Source organism: Cyanistes caeruleus, chromosome 4, assembly GCF_971803275.1.
Source record: "Cyanistes caeruleus chromosome 4, bCyaCae1.hap1.1, whole genome shotgun sequence".
Classification (NCBI taxonomy): Eukaryota; Metazoa; Chordata; class Aves; order Passeriformes; family Paridae; genus Cyanistes; species Cyanistes caeruleus.
This window is the reverse complement of record NC_141704.1, coordinates 35,939,959-35,956,143: the sequence shown is the minus strand read 5'-3', so window position 1 is coordinate 35,956,143 and position 16,185 is coordinate 35,939,959. Positions and strand designations below refer to the sequence as shown.

At 38.3% G+C, this 16,185-nt stretch overlaps 1 protein-coding gene across 4 annotated transcripts in view; it reads left to right on the top strand.

Moving 5' to 3' along the window:
- Positions 1 to 16,185, top strand: part of NR1H4 (nuclear receptor subfamily 1 group H member 4) — a 35,247-nt gene that overhangs the window by 10,358 nt on the left and 8,704 nt on the right. For 3 of the 4 annotated variants that reach the window (XM_086885821.1, XM_086885822.1, XM_086885823.1), the window contains 6 exons: positions 3,016 to 3,378; positions 8,460 to 8,612; positions 12,228 to 12,361; positions 12,892 to 12,990; positions 13,540 to 13,639; positions 14,623 to 14,769. In XM_086885821.1, the coding sequence (XP_086741947.1) occupies positions 3,016 to 3,378; positions 8,460 to 8,612; positions 12,228 to 12,361; positions 12,892 to 12,990; positions 13,540 to 13,639; positions 14,623 to 14,769 (996 nt within the window). The remainder of the gene's footprint in view (positions 1 to 3,015; positions 3,379 to 8,459; positions 8,613 to 12,227; positions 12,362 to 12,891; positions 12,991 to 13,539; positions 13,640 to 14,622; positions 14,770 to 16,185) is intronic. The other variant, XM_023933935.2, reaches the window with a different exon arrangement.

Here is a 16,185-nt window from a genome sequence, read left to right as displayed (position 1 = left end):
CAAAATGTTGGTCTAGTCCAGTGAGCTCATTTCTGATTTCACTTTCACTGCTTATAGTACTGCAACTGCAATGATTTTACTGGGCTGCTCATGTTTTAGCTGCATGAGACCAGTCTGTCCCAGACCTCTACTAATACATATATCTGGAGAAAAGCTTATGTACATTCCGCTCGGTAAGATAAGATTACTTTTCTTTTGTGATAAGAAATTACTTGGTCTAGACTCTCATGTACAGGTCTACAGGTACATCATGATGCTCAGGTCTACTTAAAACAAACCAAACCAAAACCAAACAACCCTCAAAACTTCAAGCTAAAGTGGGAAAACCTACACAGTTGCAACCTAATTATCTTCAAAAAACATAGTGGTCTTTGAGGACTTCCCAGAGTTTAAGCTGTCAGTCTGTTTTGTGTAAAACAAGACCGTGTTCTCAGTCTCTTTCCAACCTCTCTGTTTTTCCTTTTCCCTTCCACTGATCTGAGCATGGACTCAGTTCAGATAAATTGTTTCATGATGTGTCTGATGGAAAGAAAAATGAGGTGGGCTGTTTGGCTTTTTTTTCCCGTATTTAACTTAATTAATTAAGACTCATATTTTTTTTGTTTGTTTCCTTTCAGAGCAGAGTAGAATTAATGATTAGGAAGATTTTTCTAAACATACTTGTAACCTAAATGGCTCTACAGTTGTTTCAATAAACCTCCAGTATTGTCTCAGGATGTGCTGCAGTTCTTTAGTAGCCCTGAGATTTTTTAACAAGCCCTGAGATTTTTTCCTGTGGAAGGAATGTTGCCTTCTCTTTTTGCTCTTTCAGAGGCCCAAGCAGTTCAAGAGGCTGGTATACAGCTTTCGTGGAGTTTCCTGTGTATGGCAGAAACCTAAAAACCAACAGTTTCTTCCTTTCCATTTTGGGATTATCCCACTTTCTTTTAGCAAACTCAATTAACTAATTACTAATAAGCAAATGAAAACTTAGGTTTCCCAGTGAGCAGATTCTTTTCCGAAGGGAGACTGAGCCATTGTGTATCCCACAACCAACCCCAGCTTCTGTACCTGAAATACCTTGACCAGTCTTCAGGAGCAGTAGTCTCAACAAGTGGTAAATCCAGCCAAAGACTCATTAAACCTATACTGGATATCAAATCTTTGTTGTCCTCACCCTTTACTTGTTTTGCCACCACTGTGGCTGGCAGGTATCAGTGACAGCTTACATCTGATGCATGAAGCTGTAATGCCACTTCCAGGCTCTTTCGTAGAGTCCCCAGATGCCCTCTGTGTATCTGTACTCTTTGTTTAAATGGCATAACCTTGGATTTGGGGAGTGCCTTCTGCTACTCTGCTTCTGCCACTGTAGCACTTGGTGCCCTGGCCTCTTCTGGAGCAACAAAATGCAACCATAATTAAACTAATTGCTGGTAATAAAAGGCACCATTATTCTCATTTGATTTTGTGTCACGTTTTTACAGACTTACATCTTGCTGCTTATTCTGGAACTGGGACCTCAACACTTGTTATTGGCAAAGATGTGCTGTGAGCAATAATAGAGTGACCACACAAACCCAAAACACTTGCATGGCTTCTGCAGCATGGTAAAATAGGAGGGGCAGAAAGCTGCAGAGCAAGAGTGTGACACCTTGAAAGTGAAAAAGCAGGTGTAATTAAAAGGTTTCTGCCACTAACTGGATCCCTCACTATAGATTTTAATTATTTACATCATTACAGATGTTTCCCCTTCTTAATTGTTAGCATTTCTTCATTGTTTTTAATTTCTCATAAAAGAAGGGCACTTATCTGGGACCAATTTTATGTCAGCAAAAATGTTTTTGGAGTTCTTCTGAAGCACTGGTAAGTGATGGTCACCAATGAACATTAATCTATGATTTCCTTGTAAATGCTGCTGTTGATTCAAATAAAACTGGAATGGTCACCTTCCTGGAAATATGCTCTGTTTTTCTCAGACTCTCTTCTTGGAACTATTGAAGGAATTGAGTCAGTGTTTTCATGGAGCAGCAAGATGTGGCTGTCTCCAAAAAAAAAAAAAAAAAAAAGAAATAGTTTGCAAATAACTTTTAAATTCAGCTTTTCAGCTGTGTGATGTGGACTTGATTTTACCTATCCCATCCAGGGACTGCTGGATGTTGTTGTGCCTGAAGAGCAGAAAAGAAATGAGAGTTCAGTTTTCTGCAGTTTTAAATATGCTATTTAAGGTTAAGGTAACTTCCAGGTACTGTGTTGATCCCGACAGGAAAGGCTGCCACTCCTTGTGCCACTGCCAGGTCTGCTGCTGGCTCTGAGGTGACTGATGCTGGCTTTCAGAGGTGTTTCCTCTGAGAGCTGCACAGCTGCACTGAATGGCACAGGCTTGTAGGGGCAGGGGACCAGGCTGCAGAGGCTGGCTGGCTACCGGAGGCTGGATGGTGAGAAGGTTGCATTTCACCACTTATAGAAGGAGTATCTTTCTTGTTCTTTCCTGGTAACCTCACCTTAGTATTTCAGGCTCTTCTTGAAGGTTTATTTCATGTTTTCAGTCTTCCAATTAAGCCTCACCCTTGTAATTTTTCCCTAGTGCAGTTTTTGTCTGCATCAGAATTAAATACAAATTAACATGATGTTTGAGCCTTGGTTTAGCCTTTGCCAATACCATGGGGTTTTTGCCATATGTTTGGATTTCTTCCATTCTGCTTTTAGGTCTAATCTGTTAACTTCTCTGGGGTGGGGTTCCTCTTTCTTGTAAACTGAACAATTATACTATTACCTGCACAGTATTTTTCAAATTTTTTTTTGTGTGTGTAACTGCCAATGTCGGACATTTCCACCAATTATAAAGGAGTGTCTGAGAATGAATAAATTATTTTTGAAACTTCTTGCAGTGTATTTGTGTAGCAAACCTGAGTTTAGATAATGCAGTCTTTATGTTTGTGCCTGGCTTTTGAGATAGATGTCTGGAAGTGGAAACTTCTCTGATAACTACAATTTCATGGTAGTAATAGAAATTGGTTTTGCATTATTATTTTCCAGGTGTCCTTTCAGAACCAATGAGTTCTCCAGTGCAAGAGGCAGATGTGTCACCTTATGCACAGTACAACAATGTGCCATTTCCCCAAGTTCAGCCTCAGATCTCATCGCCACCTTATTACTCCAACCTAGGCTTCTACCCTCCGCAGCATGAGGAATGGTATTCCTCTGGGATGTATGAACTCAGGAGGTTACCCTCAGAGACCTTTTTCACAAGGGAGACAGAGATAATGGATATCCCTGCAGCCAAAAAGCCTAGACTGGGTCACTCCACAGGAAGAGTGAAAGGAGAAGAGCTCTGTGTGGTCTGCGGTGACAAAGCCTCTGGGTATCACTATAATGCCCTTACTTGTGAAGGATGTAAAGGTAGGATGAAATCAATTCAGCTAATAGGCACAGCAGCTTCTCAGGTTTTTTGGGTTTGTTGGTTTTATACAAATCATTAAGCATTTTAGAGATTTGCATTTGGATCCTGTGTACCCTATCCTATATTTTCCCCAAGACAGACTGCCAGTGTCTACTACCATTGCCTTACGGTTACACAGCATTACAGGCCAACCTACGGCTCTTGAGCACCATTAGCTTTTGGTGAACTGAAGGACAGCTTCTCTGTGGAGACTGGCAGCCTGACTCTGCTCTCCCTGGAAGCTCTTCATGCCATTCTCTGCCTGTGGAAGGAACAAGCCCATGGAGGCCCCTGGGAGCTGAGTGCTAGGCTGCCCTAGAAGATAGCTAAAAACCAGCCCAAGCGCCTCAGGGTGTGTGCATTGAAGGGAAGCAAAAGCTGTCAGCCCCCACCTGCAGGCTGTTCCCAGGGACTCTCTTTCCCCCTGCTCCCAGAGGATATGATGGGTGTGTGATATTTCAGGTTTGTGAGAGGAAAGGATTTCTAGTTCTATACTTTCTTCTAAGGGCAGCCCCTATCTCTAGGGAGAGAGCTTCTTCATGAAGAAGAATGTATCTGTAGGACAAATATCTTGCTTCTTAGAAGAATATTATTTACATATTATTATCAGGATAAATGTGATGTAGAAAATCACTGTTGTTATGGTAAACATGATTGTCAGATATTTCAGCAGAGAGGGACAGGAGGTTATGTCAAATATTATACCTGAAGAGGTATAATATAATTTGTGACTGAGATACATTATGGCCAGAAAAATGAACAGAAAAAACCAGACCACAATAGTTGAACACTTGAAACATGAATACAGTCAATGCTCACACAGCTTATCTCAATAATTGCAATAAATAAGAGATTAGTTTCTTTCTGCTGTCTGAGTAAATAGTCTCCAAGTCAAAAACTGTGAATTAACTCATATTAAGGTTGTCATTATAAATCAGCTTAAATTAAATTGTGATTTGATGATTCCAAGTAACGATACATTTATTCTGTTAGTAAGCTGTTCCTCCTCTTTATTAACTTCAGTATTAAATGTGTGAGAAACTTTTCAAATACATAAAATTACAGACTTTGAAATACGTATGCAGTGTTTCTAGAAGAGAAGTTAAAGCTATCAGGTAAATATTCAGACTAAAATCCATGGAGAAAGGAAAAGTGCATCCACTTCCCTACTGATTCAGTTTGAATCACTCTATGTAACTGTAATTTTACTGCTTTATTGGGATAATCTATTTTATGTTTTTGTTCTGGTTCATGACTGCAACATCAGTTAGAAAGTATAGTACCCTTGATCAAACATAGTAAAAGCTGAATTACTTAAAGATAATGGATTCTGTTTCTACAATAAACTTTAAAGGTGACTAAAGTACCAGCTGATTCAGTACAGAGATATGCTGAGAACAGTAATTCTGTCTGACAAGACAAAGCAGATATTATGTTTTCTAGATCTCTTGATCATTCTTGATATCTGTGGAATTCTTCACATGGGTATACATGTGAAAACATGGACACCAAAATTAGGCTCGGTGCTTCAGTTGTGCTCTTATCAGTGCAGTAGGATAACTACCTCACATGTCTGTGTCTTGCACCTCAGTATGAGATTATCCCTTCTTTTTGGCAGCAAGATTGCTAATTCACACTCAATGTGTGTCCAAAATGGTATGCAGGTCCCTTTCTGTCAGACTAATTTGCAGCACCTCTGCTCCATTGATGCAGTGGATGTTCTTATTCAAAGGAAGAGGCTTTGCACATATTTTTATGGGATCCAATCCTCTGTGATGAATATATTTTATTTTTTTAAATTTTGTTCTTGGGTAGTGCATTCAGCAACACTTTCCCTTTTCCTTGGTTTTCTTTCTTGGGCAGATGGAACAATATTAGTATCTTACCTATTGTCCTCATGAGAATATTCATCTGAAAATATTGGCAGGAGTATGTACTGAGATATATATATGTATATATTTCTTAATATATTACCATCCATTAACAAATATGTATGAACTATTTCATTCTTATTTTGCATAATATTTACAGCACAAGGAGCAATACACTTTTTAAACTTGCTACTGTGGAGACCATTTCTGAAACAATCTTTGCAGACTGACATGAAAGACATTCTGTTACAGCCTCAGCCTGGATAGATTTACAGGGTATTAAGGGCCATTGCTAGGTGTTACAGAACAAGTGTGACACAATGTTCTGTTTGTTTAATAAAGCCACAGAATAAGTTCTGTTGAAACAAAAAGCACCCATCTTTGAGATCTCTTTCAACCCAAGCCGTTCTGTGATTCTGTGAAAAACAAGTTACACATCCCCTCCATGCAGGCTTGCAGTAGGAGTTTTTGCAGCATTCAAACCACTCCTGTACTGCTTGATGTGTCTCACACCACACTAGAATGATTCTTGCAAAGGGTTCCTCTCTAATCTCCTCACACTAACACCCCCATGGGGGAATGGGGTGAAGGAACCCTGGAAGATGTCCTGATAGTCTGAGAGAGCAGAGCAGGTGCTTTGTTAGCAATTGTGAACTTTAAAAACTTTTAGATTTAAAACCCATCAGGGTGCCAAACAGAGATATTTCCAAAGCTTTCATCTACTCTTTTTACAACTGCTCTCCTTCAACTTTCATAATTTCCGCAAGAGAAATATCAGCATTGTAACATTAGAACAGCTCTACCATAATTAATCATATTCATGACTCTCTGAGAACAAAGCAAATTCAACATTTCCAGCCAACATGAGCTTTTTGTAATTTGGCGAGATCAGATGAAAGTTAGACTGTACCAGAAAAACCTTCAGCTTTTGGGTTTACTAACCCTTTGTTAGTTTAACATAAGCTGGTTCTGTCTTACCTTTGAATTATAGTACTCCTTATATAAACTTCTTCTGTTATAGAAAGCCATATGTAAGTATTTCTAGCAGTTTAAGTTAATTTTGAATTAGTAGTGAGTAATAAATACAGAAATTTCGTTCATATGAGAAGCTAATTTCAAAATTAATTATGAAGTCTGTTCAAGAAGATAACGGTTCAAGAGCCCCTTCCCCAAAAAACCGAAGCAAGAATAGGGTTAAAACTAGCTTTTGCCAAAGAAAATCACTTTTCATTTCACATCATTTCACTTTTTCAAAACCTTTGTTTTCAAGAGAAACTATTTGACAGCTTGAATCTTGATTGTTCCTAGCTTTTGCATCCATGTTTTTTCCTTTTTCTTTATTACATATCTTTAAAAAAATAAAAATAAAAATTTTTCTTTCTTTCTCCGTGAAGAAGTGAATGCACACCTTGTGAGTAGGTTGAGTGACAGAGTGATCAATCAGTCTTAGAATATTATAAATATCTGTGCAGAGCTTTTCAGCATTTACTACTAATTAACGTGTCGTAAACTGCAGGACTTTAACAAACAAAATTATAAATTATATAAAGCAGTTGCCTTTAACTGGCAGTGAGAACTTGCAGCTTAAATCCAGGCTTTTTTTTCCTTCCCCTACCAGTAAATGGTAATGTATTAAAACCATGTGAGTGATGAATAAAAATAATGCCTGGGGCTTCTGGAGGTTCTAAGTAATCTGCATTTCAAAAGAGACTGATGCCAGTCAACTGTATTTGTTTGAAGAGCAGCCAATAAAACAGACAGCATAGAAGAGATTTCAAGCAGGAACTACAGAAGATTCAGAGAAATGCCAGATTTTTTGTGACCAGGTAGTGGAATTGTTTTACTGGTTGCTACACACTGGTGCTTGGAAGAGATTAGGCAAGTATAAATCCATGGGTCAAATTCGGGAAATTGTCATCTGACAATGCACAATTCTGCAAACACACAGACAATCCTTTAGATTCACAACTGAATTTGCTCTATGATTTGAGTACTGGAGACTGGCTCTTATCTGGTCCCCCTTTTAATGCATCAGAGCGCCAGGTTGGAAGACAATAGCTTTATTGTGCCAGGCAATGGTGATAAGAAAGCAAAAGCTTTCTGAATAGCTTTTTTTTGAATAGCTCTGGTTAATATAAATGTACACAGAGCTCTAGTTTGAAGCACTGTATAAATCAGTGATTTAGCAGCAGAAGCTCCCAGGAGTTTATTTCAGAAACCTGCCCTCACAAGGGGAGGAAAACTGATTCCCACTGTAGCTGATGCTAAATAGTCTGCCATGTGAAGGGCAGTGTAAGAAAATTACAATGGCACAGTGAGTAACACTAAAAATTCAGGAAACATTGATAGCAAAGATTCTGTTACTTTGTGATGACCCTTATTTAATCACATTTAGAGTCTTATGTACCCCATGTTTTTTCCACAGTGCTGCTCTCACATATGGGCAGCAGCCAAACAGGAGATTTGGACAGACTTAGGAAGGGTACTCTCAGTTTCTCCTATCAGGTGCTGTTTGCAGTGACTGTTGTGCAATTTTTGAATGAATCCAGTCACGATAACAGTAGAACTGCACGTCCAGGTGAAATTAGGTGACTGCTTAACTCATCAAGTGGACAATACTTGGTGAATAAGGATGGAGTATCTTGTAAAGAGGGGTGGAGGCCACATGTACAATGGGTAGATGCAATGCAGCTTCCTCATTAAACTTGGGGGTGGGTGAGCAGACCAGTATGTGGAGCTTCTGTTGCTCCCAGGAACTGGGGGAAGGGTGAAGAGTTACTCAGCTCTCTTTCTGCACATTCGGTACCTCAAGAGACTTAACAGACTTTTGTTTTTTCACTGGCTGTTTGTATGTATCACCCTATGGCTCTAGTGCTGGTGCTCAGCCTGATACTGGCAGATTCAGATTTGGGTCTGAATTTTCCCAACATTCACAATTTCAGGACTTTGGACCAACATCTAGTGTTTGGGCTCATGTATTAAATTATATGACTTGGGCACTGTTGTCAGTACAAGTATCAAGAATGTAGTCATCCAGGCCCTGAAAGAAGCTGATGGTCTGGCAGAACACGTGTCATTCAGAAAATTCAGTGCAGATGGAGGTGAACTTCACCTCGATGACTTTGCTTCTGAGGGTTTTCTTTCATCTACATCACTGTTGTTTTGTGCAGGTTTCTTCAGAAGAAGCATCACAAAAAATGCAGTATACAAGTGTAAAAACGGAGGCAACTGCGAGATGGACATGTACATGAGGAGAAAATGCCAGGAGTGTCGTCTAAGGAAATGCAAGCAGATGGGCATGTTAGCTGAATGTATGTATACAGGTATTTGCATCGTATAGTCAGAGTGGGCATTAAATACTGTATTTTCTTGAGTGGTCTGGTCTTGATAATAAAGTTACAAAAGATGTCTTTTGGCAGGTGGAAAGTGTATGAAGGAAGATGCCCTGCCTGTGCATCAAACCTTGTGAAAAGACAAATGCACTTTTAAGCAATGGGATTTATTTGGTGGTCAGGGACGTGAGGGCATTGGAGCTGGGCAAATGGTGAAGGAAGGCCAGTCCTGCACTGGATGCCAGCTGTTACTCTGTGTGTGTGGGAAGGAACAGGGGAAATGAGTCCATGGGGGAACTCCCCAGGAGTGAGGGGTTTGCAGTGTTATGGAAGCCAAAGCAGGAAACTCCTGGTGTTTTTCTTTCTTACTCTTCCTGGGGCTCCCCCAGTCAAGTTCTTGCTAGCCAAGTCCAAGTTTTGGCGCATACATAATGCCATTTTCAAGAAAAGAGCAGGATTGTTGCTAGCAGGAAGTTTCTGTGGACTTGCCAAATGTATGCTTCCAGACCTCACCCAGCAATCAGGCCAAGCTGGGTAAGGGCTAGCCCTTTTTTATAGTCTCATTAGCTTTTCTCATGGTGCTATAGATTTTCCTGCCTTGTGTATAGACACATAGGTAGAACTCATAGACACATAGGTCTCCAGAAATGAACCTGATGGATTTTAATAATGTTTCATATTAAGAAAAATATTCTATTCAGACTGACAGTTTATAAACTTTATTGAGCTTCTAATTGGATAACTTAGAACAATGGGGATATTGGAGTGCATCTTTTAGCATGTTTAAAGCTCCTCTTTGAGTTATAGCACTATTTTTGTAAGCTTGCCCCTGAAAATACTCTGTAAACATCTGCTCTTTTGCCTTCTATGAATAGGACTACAATTTATTTTTCTTGATGGCTCCAGTCACTTTAGCATACACGTATGTGTGAAATCAATTTAGGTTCATACAGGAAATTAATCTACTTGGAATTTTTAATATATTTCTATCCTTCAATCTGATCAGAAGATGCTATAGTAACTGTGGGTTATATGAGAAACAATAAGCTCCATCAATATTTCGAAGGTGTAGCCAGCATAATGTAATTAATCTTTCGTTCTGCAAATTGAGCAGGCTGCAAAGATCCTGAGATAGGACATATTCTTGTGCAATACATAAATATATGAGCAGACCCCAATTTGAAGGAAAAAACTCCTTCATTGTTAGAGGAAAATAACTCCCCCATGGAGCTCACCCCCAATCCACTGTTTAAAAATTTTGAGGATTCAAAATAGCTTGAGTCACTCAGTGCAGCAAAAAACCCAACAACCCACTGCTGAAAAAAAACCAACCAGGTCAGCGTAAATAATACTGACTGGGACCACATGAAACTTTTATATTGGCCTATCATTTTCCCAAGCTGGCATAAGGGAAATAAAAGCTAGTGGGTGCCACTGCCATTTGACTCTCTCTCTGCAATGGAAACACAGGGTATCTTGTGTTGCTCATGACTTAACCATAAGTGTGCTCTAATGCACTGCAATGAGGATGTTTGGCAAGGCACCATTTAATGGCTTTAAAGTAGGAGTGTGCCATTTAATTGCTTTTAGTTCAAGGCAATCTAGGACAGTAAAACATGAAACTTGTAGTAGTGTAGGGCATTTATTTGAAAAAGTATGACTAGGAAATAAAAGGTTACCTTGAACTTTGTTTCACTTACTCATTTTGTAGGATTGTAATTGCAAGCTCTGTGGATTCTTTTTTCCCTTGGAACAAGGAGCTAAAGTATTATAAATATTTATGGCACAGCTACTCAACAATCTTTCTCCTGCCCTTTATGTGCAAACTACAGACAGACCAAAATTACTACCCATCAATTTCAGTCATTTGGATCTAAACTGCAAGTTTCTTGGGTGAAATGTCTACCTAGGGAAGACCCAGGTTCTACCACTCTTCCTGGAATTTAATACCCATTGAAACTTAGCTATCTCTAAGCTAAAAAGCGACTTCCTGTCTCACACAAAAAATTTTCAGATGACTTAAATGGAGACAGAATAAAATATCAAGGTAATACTTAGTAGCAAGACGAATGAGAAAAATCTGTCTTAATGTTTAAGGCAAATGCAAAGCAAAATTTCCCTAGGAAGGCAATAGACCAGATCCTAAGCTGGTGGAAAACAGCACAAGCCCATTAATAGCACCAAAGGATGCACGGAATAATTTAGAAAAAGAAATCTATGGCACTGTGTGGCACCACAAATTACATGGCTTGATACCAATTATTATCTCCATCATTCCTATTATCACCTTTCAAGGTATTCTTTGCAGGTCTTATTTTAATCATGTAAATTTCCTCTTCTCTCAGGAGTTCAGGTAGGTCATTTTATATAGGGCTTAAACAGGAAATTAAAAACATTCACAACGAGATTCATTGGTTTCATGGTATCTTCCTCCACATCATATACTCACTGAATGAGCCTCTTTTCCTGCTCTGCATTAGAAAGAAAGAAAGAAAGAAAGAAAGAAAGAAAGAAAGAAAGAAAGAAAGAAAGAAAGAAAGAAAGAAAGAAAGAAAGAAAGAAAGAAAGAAAGAAAGAAAAGAAAAAGAAGTCCTGTGTTGATTAGTTTATTTTTAGATGAATACTTAGGTGTTTTTTTTTTTTCATTTGTGATTTCTGACTCTCTTTCACATATTGTGTAGGCTACCTATTGTTTCTTTTGTTAGCACAAGAAAACTGATAGTTTTTATGACATCCACACAAGGATGCTTCCTGCTTCAAGGTACTGAAATGTAGTCTAGAAAAAAAAAAAAAAAAGAAAAAATCCCAAACTACATATTCAAAAATCCTTTTTTTGTAAGTGAAACTCTATAATAAAACCAGGGCTTTATGCACTCCTCTAATACAATGAAAAACAAAATAACAAGACCAGCTGGGTTACTTCATAAATGCATTTTAAAGGTATGTTTGCCAGTCTGAGTTTCTTCTGAGTCTACGTTTTCAGCTGTTGATCCACCTGCGTAGTGACACAGTAATGGCTACAGCCTGGGAGTCCCCTCTTCTGCGTGGGCTTTCTTCCCAAAGATTCTGCACAACAGGCCTAATATTGCTTAAAGATTATTGAAAGTATCCAAGGCCCTCTGTGTAAGAACAGCTGCACCTTGATCACTCTTTTGGATCAGAGCAAAAGAACATTATTTTGATGACGGTCTTCCAGTTGTTCCTATTTATTGCACTTTGGTTCAGGTCTTGGAGCACAGGAAAGGCTTTTCTCTTGTATAAAACTGAGCCAAAGGTGCAATCCAGCAAACTCCCATCACTAATGGGCCTTTTGCCTGTAAGAATAGATTAGACCTGGTCCAAAGCAAAACCCCTGACATGCTCAGTGCGTGGATTGTGGGTCAGCAGAACCAATTGTTTTGCTCTGCAGATAAGCTCCATGTGGGCCAGAATAACCGTAGTGTGTGCCTAGCTTGTCTCAGTAGACTCACATCCAAAGATAATGCCACATTCAGGAGAACATGCACAGGTAAGGGGGTTGTTGGTGTAAAGGGCATTTTTGTGTACCTCTTCAGTGCCTCAGGCATATATAAATCCAATTGCTTTGTGTTGCATTATGTGTCCTAGGTCTCTTAACAGAGATACAGTGCAAGTCAAAAAGGCTACGGAAAAATGTGAAGCAGCCCCCAGATCAGACAGTCAATGAAGACAATGAAGGCCAAGATGCAAAACAAGTAACTTCTACAACTAAAATATATAGGGTAAGAGAATTCTTGTAATAGTTCTTATAGTAGTGGTGATGTGATTTTTGTTAAATGCATCTAGTACAGTGAATAAAAAATAGATTATTGAAAACCCTCTGGAGCTACATGTATTGAATAAAACTCTATCTTCCATTAAGTCAAGGAAATACTTGATTATAGTAGTTCTGATATTTTTAGTCAAAACTCTGTAAAGCATCTGTAAGGTCCATGCAGTATTTTTTGGTGATATGTATATCACATACAGTGAGATGTGATATTAAAACTTGAACATACTTCATTATTTGCTAAACATTTCCTTATTTCTGATAATTAGCCACACAAACCTAGGCAGTTTAAAAACATTATTATACACCTCTCTTCTGTACCATTCTGTAAAAACCTCAGTGACAAGCAAACCTCTTATCTCCTTGGTCTCCAAATGGTGAAAAATAGATGCATATCTTTTGCCTAAAGCAAGAGATGCTACATCATTTCTATGACTGCATTTCATGATGGGCTTTTTTTTTTTTTTTTTTTTGCCAGTATAGGAGAAGGTAGAATTTACCCCAGAACAGCAGAAACTTCTTGATTATATTATGGATTCATACAGTAAACAACAAATACCCCAGGAGGTGTCAAAAAAATTAGTAAGTATATTGACAAATATTTTTTTTTTTTAAATTGATAATGAATCTGAGGATTACAAGGCAAAAAAAGTATTTGTAGTCAGCAAAAGTAGGTGTAGTAAATAGAGCAAACTATGGACTTAAAGTATGCTGGAAGTGGGGCAGAATCTCTCCCACTCAGTCAAAAATTGGACCACACCTTTATCAAACTCAAATGTCAAGAAAAATCTTTCAACTCTAGAATAAGACTTTTGTGATCAAATCTAACCTTTGCTGATTGGAGCTTTGTTTTTTTCTATTGTCAGTGTAGGCAGTGATTTGAGTTTGACTCACTGTTAAGCTTCCTTTCTGTAAAGACACCAGCCTGGAATCTTGAAAATATTTTCTAGAGTAAAAGACACTGTCTACTTCTTATGTTGCCTTCTAAAATACTTGGTTTTGACAACATTGCAGGCAAGTTGAAGCATTTGATGGAACACTTGCCTGGTCCAATCTAACAGTTCTTGTATTTTATGCTCTTAAATATGGAATGTCAGTGAAAATTAACAGATTTTGTTTGATTTTTAACAGTTGAATGAGGAATTCAGCGCTGAAGGAAATTTTCTGATTTTAACAGAAATGGCTACCAGTCATGTGCAGGTTCTTGTGGAATTCACTAAAAAACTGCCAGGTATATCTTGCATGTTGGGGAAAATTTTGTTATTGCAACACTTAGGTCTCTTTCTGTTGTCTTTGGCAATCTTTGTGTATTTGTAAAGACTATTTAGAAATGCCTGATCCTTCCACACATTTTTAGGTACTGTATAAAGAAAAGGTGTTTTGTGCTCAGAAGAATAGTAGACTGAAAATCTGTTTTAACAATCCAAAGTCTGTTACTCCAAGATGTGGCACCCTTTAGCTATTGACAAACAAAATGCTCAGAGAAGGGATTGTGTCTGTAAAGAGATTTTATTTTTATATATTGCTGCAATGCCAAATAGTCTTCCTCTAAATTACTGCTAACACTTGCTAGACTCTACTCCATTTCCTTTGCTGCCTTTCTAGCAATGCCTCTAGATTATAATAGCCACTGAATTCAGGAAATATTGATAGCAAAGATACTGTGAGTCCCACACATGAACTTTCTCTACTTGGTGGCACCAATATTTATGGTCCTTACATAGTGTTTTATGGCCAAGCGCTGAAAATCTGAGTTTATTAGCATTTTTTTAACTCCCAAGTTCATGTTACCTCAAGGCTGAACACTGGGCATATGGTAGAGGTGCCCTTTAGCTAAGGAAGGTGCATTTTAACACTGACAGCAGCATGGCAGTGGGAAAAGAGTGTAGAGAGATCTGGTGGAAACACGACAGAAGATATTATGGAGCAGCATCAGGTTAGACAAAATTCTTACTATTGGATATGCTACACCACACTTTGTTTACTCTCTAAAAGTACCATAAACACTGAAATATGTGTTTAATCCTCATAAACTTTGGGGAGGTTCAAATCAGTGTCATTTTTTGAAGTCCAGGTGTGCAGCACTCAGCAACCCTACTGACACCAGCACCAAGGTTATGCAGATGTGTGGCTCCTCACATGCAGGGATTTCAGGACAGAAAGAAGTGGGAACTGTTTCTTTTGCTGCCTGACCTGTCTCTAATGTGTCCTCAGGCTTCCAAACCCTTGATCATGAAGACCAGATTGCTTTGCTGAAGGGCTCAGCAGTAGAAGCCATGTTCCTCCGTTCAGCTGAGATCTTCAGCAGGAAACTTCCTACGGGACACACTGTCCTTTTAGAAGAAAGAATTCGCAATAGTGGTAGGTATCTTGCTCAATGAGGTGAAACCAAACCATTGCACTTCCGTGTCAGTGTTTGCCCCTTGGGAAGCCAATAAGATTGTTTAGTAGCATTGAGATAGATTTATCTGAATGTTGTTCTTTTCATTAACTAGAACAAATCTAAGTGAGTTTTGAATCTAAATTTCATTAGCTAAAGGACTTTTTACAAGTACATTGCAACTATTATGAATAACGCTACATCAAATACACCTAGTGCATGTCTCCAATGATAAGTATGAAAGAATGATGAAGAAGAACTATTACCATTTCAAATTGTCCACAGAAAGTATTGGTAATTAAGCTTTCAAAGACAATCCCTACAAGAAGAAAATAAAAAAAAGATGTTAGGATGTTATTGGAGATGACTGAAGGCAAGCACCTGTTGTTAGGGTTGTTCTGGTAAAATTGAATCACACTGAACAAGGTGCATGGAAGAATTATAAATACAGCATGTTCTCAGTATGTTTTTTGCTTCTTAAGGTCCATCAAAAGCTCAGTGACTCTGATAAGTTCCACTTCTAGACATATATTGTAATAATTATGAAAAGCCAAATTGGACTAAATAGTATTTGTTCCTTAGAGCTGGCAAAGTTGTGTTGTACATTATTGTGCATTTTTTGTGCTCCACTAGCACAATACTGAATGTTTTACCTTTTTCTGCATTGACCAGCAAACTTTATCCAACCCTCAGATAGCTATCAATGAGCATTCAAATGGATCAACAATTCGACATTCAGTCCATAGATTCTGGTTTCTGACTTTCCTTTTTAAGAATCAGAATGGGAAGAGACAGAAGAACATATAACCTCAATATTAGTCATGGAAATGGGCTTGAACTCAGTTCAGAAAGTACTACTGATGTAAGCAAAATTAAGCCAATACTTACATATTTGATTCACAGAAAAGGAGTCAGAAAACTTGAGAATAATTTACTTCCTGAACATATGTATTTATTTTGGCTTAGCACACTCATTTATAATTAGTAGTTTTTAATACTTCTTTCATTTTGATTGATTATAAGAGGGTACTGTTTGATGGATTGGAAACAGTGACTTCCAGAGTCACTGGAAGAAACTGAATAGTTTCTTCTGATCTAGGTTCTGCAGGCAGAGAAGTATGCCAAGAAGGCCAGATATGTTTCCTGGAAACTGTAATGAGTTGTCACAGATTCAAATGTCTTCATTAAGAGATTTTTTTACTGGCCTATAACCCACATTTTGATAAAAATAGGTTTTAGAGAAATGAATCCATATGGCAAGGTGATTACTGAAAGCTTCTCTTCTCTAATCTGTACAATGAATATGAAGCTTCTTTGTTCAGGGTATCAACTGTTCATTAAAAAAAAAAACCCAAAGCAAGAAATACTTTCATCCAGAACATTGCATAAGCCATTAT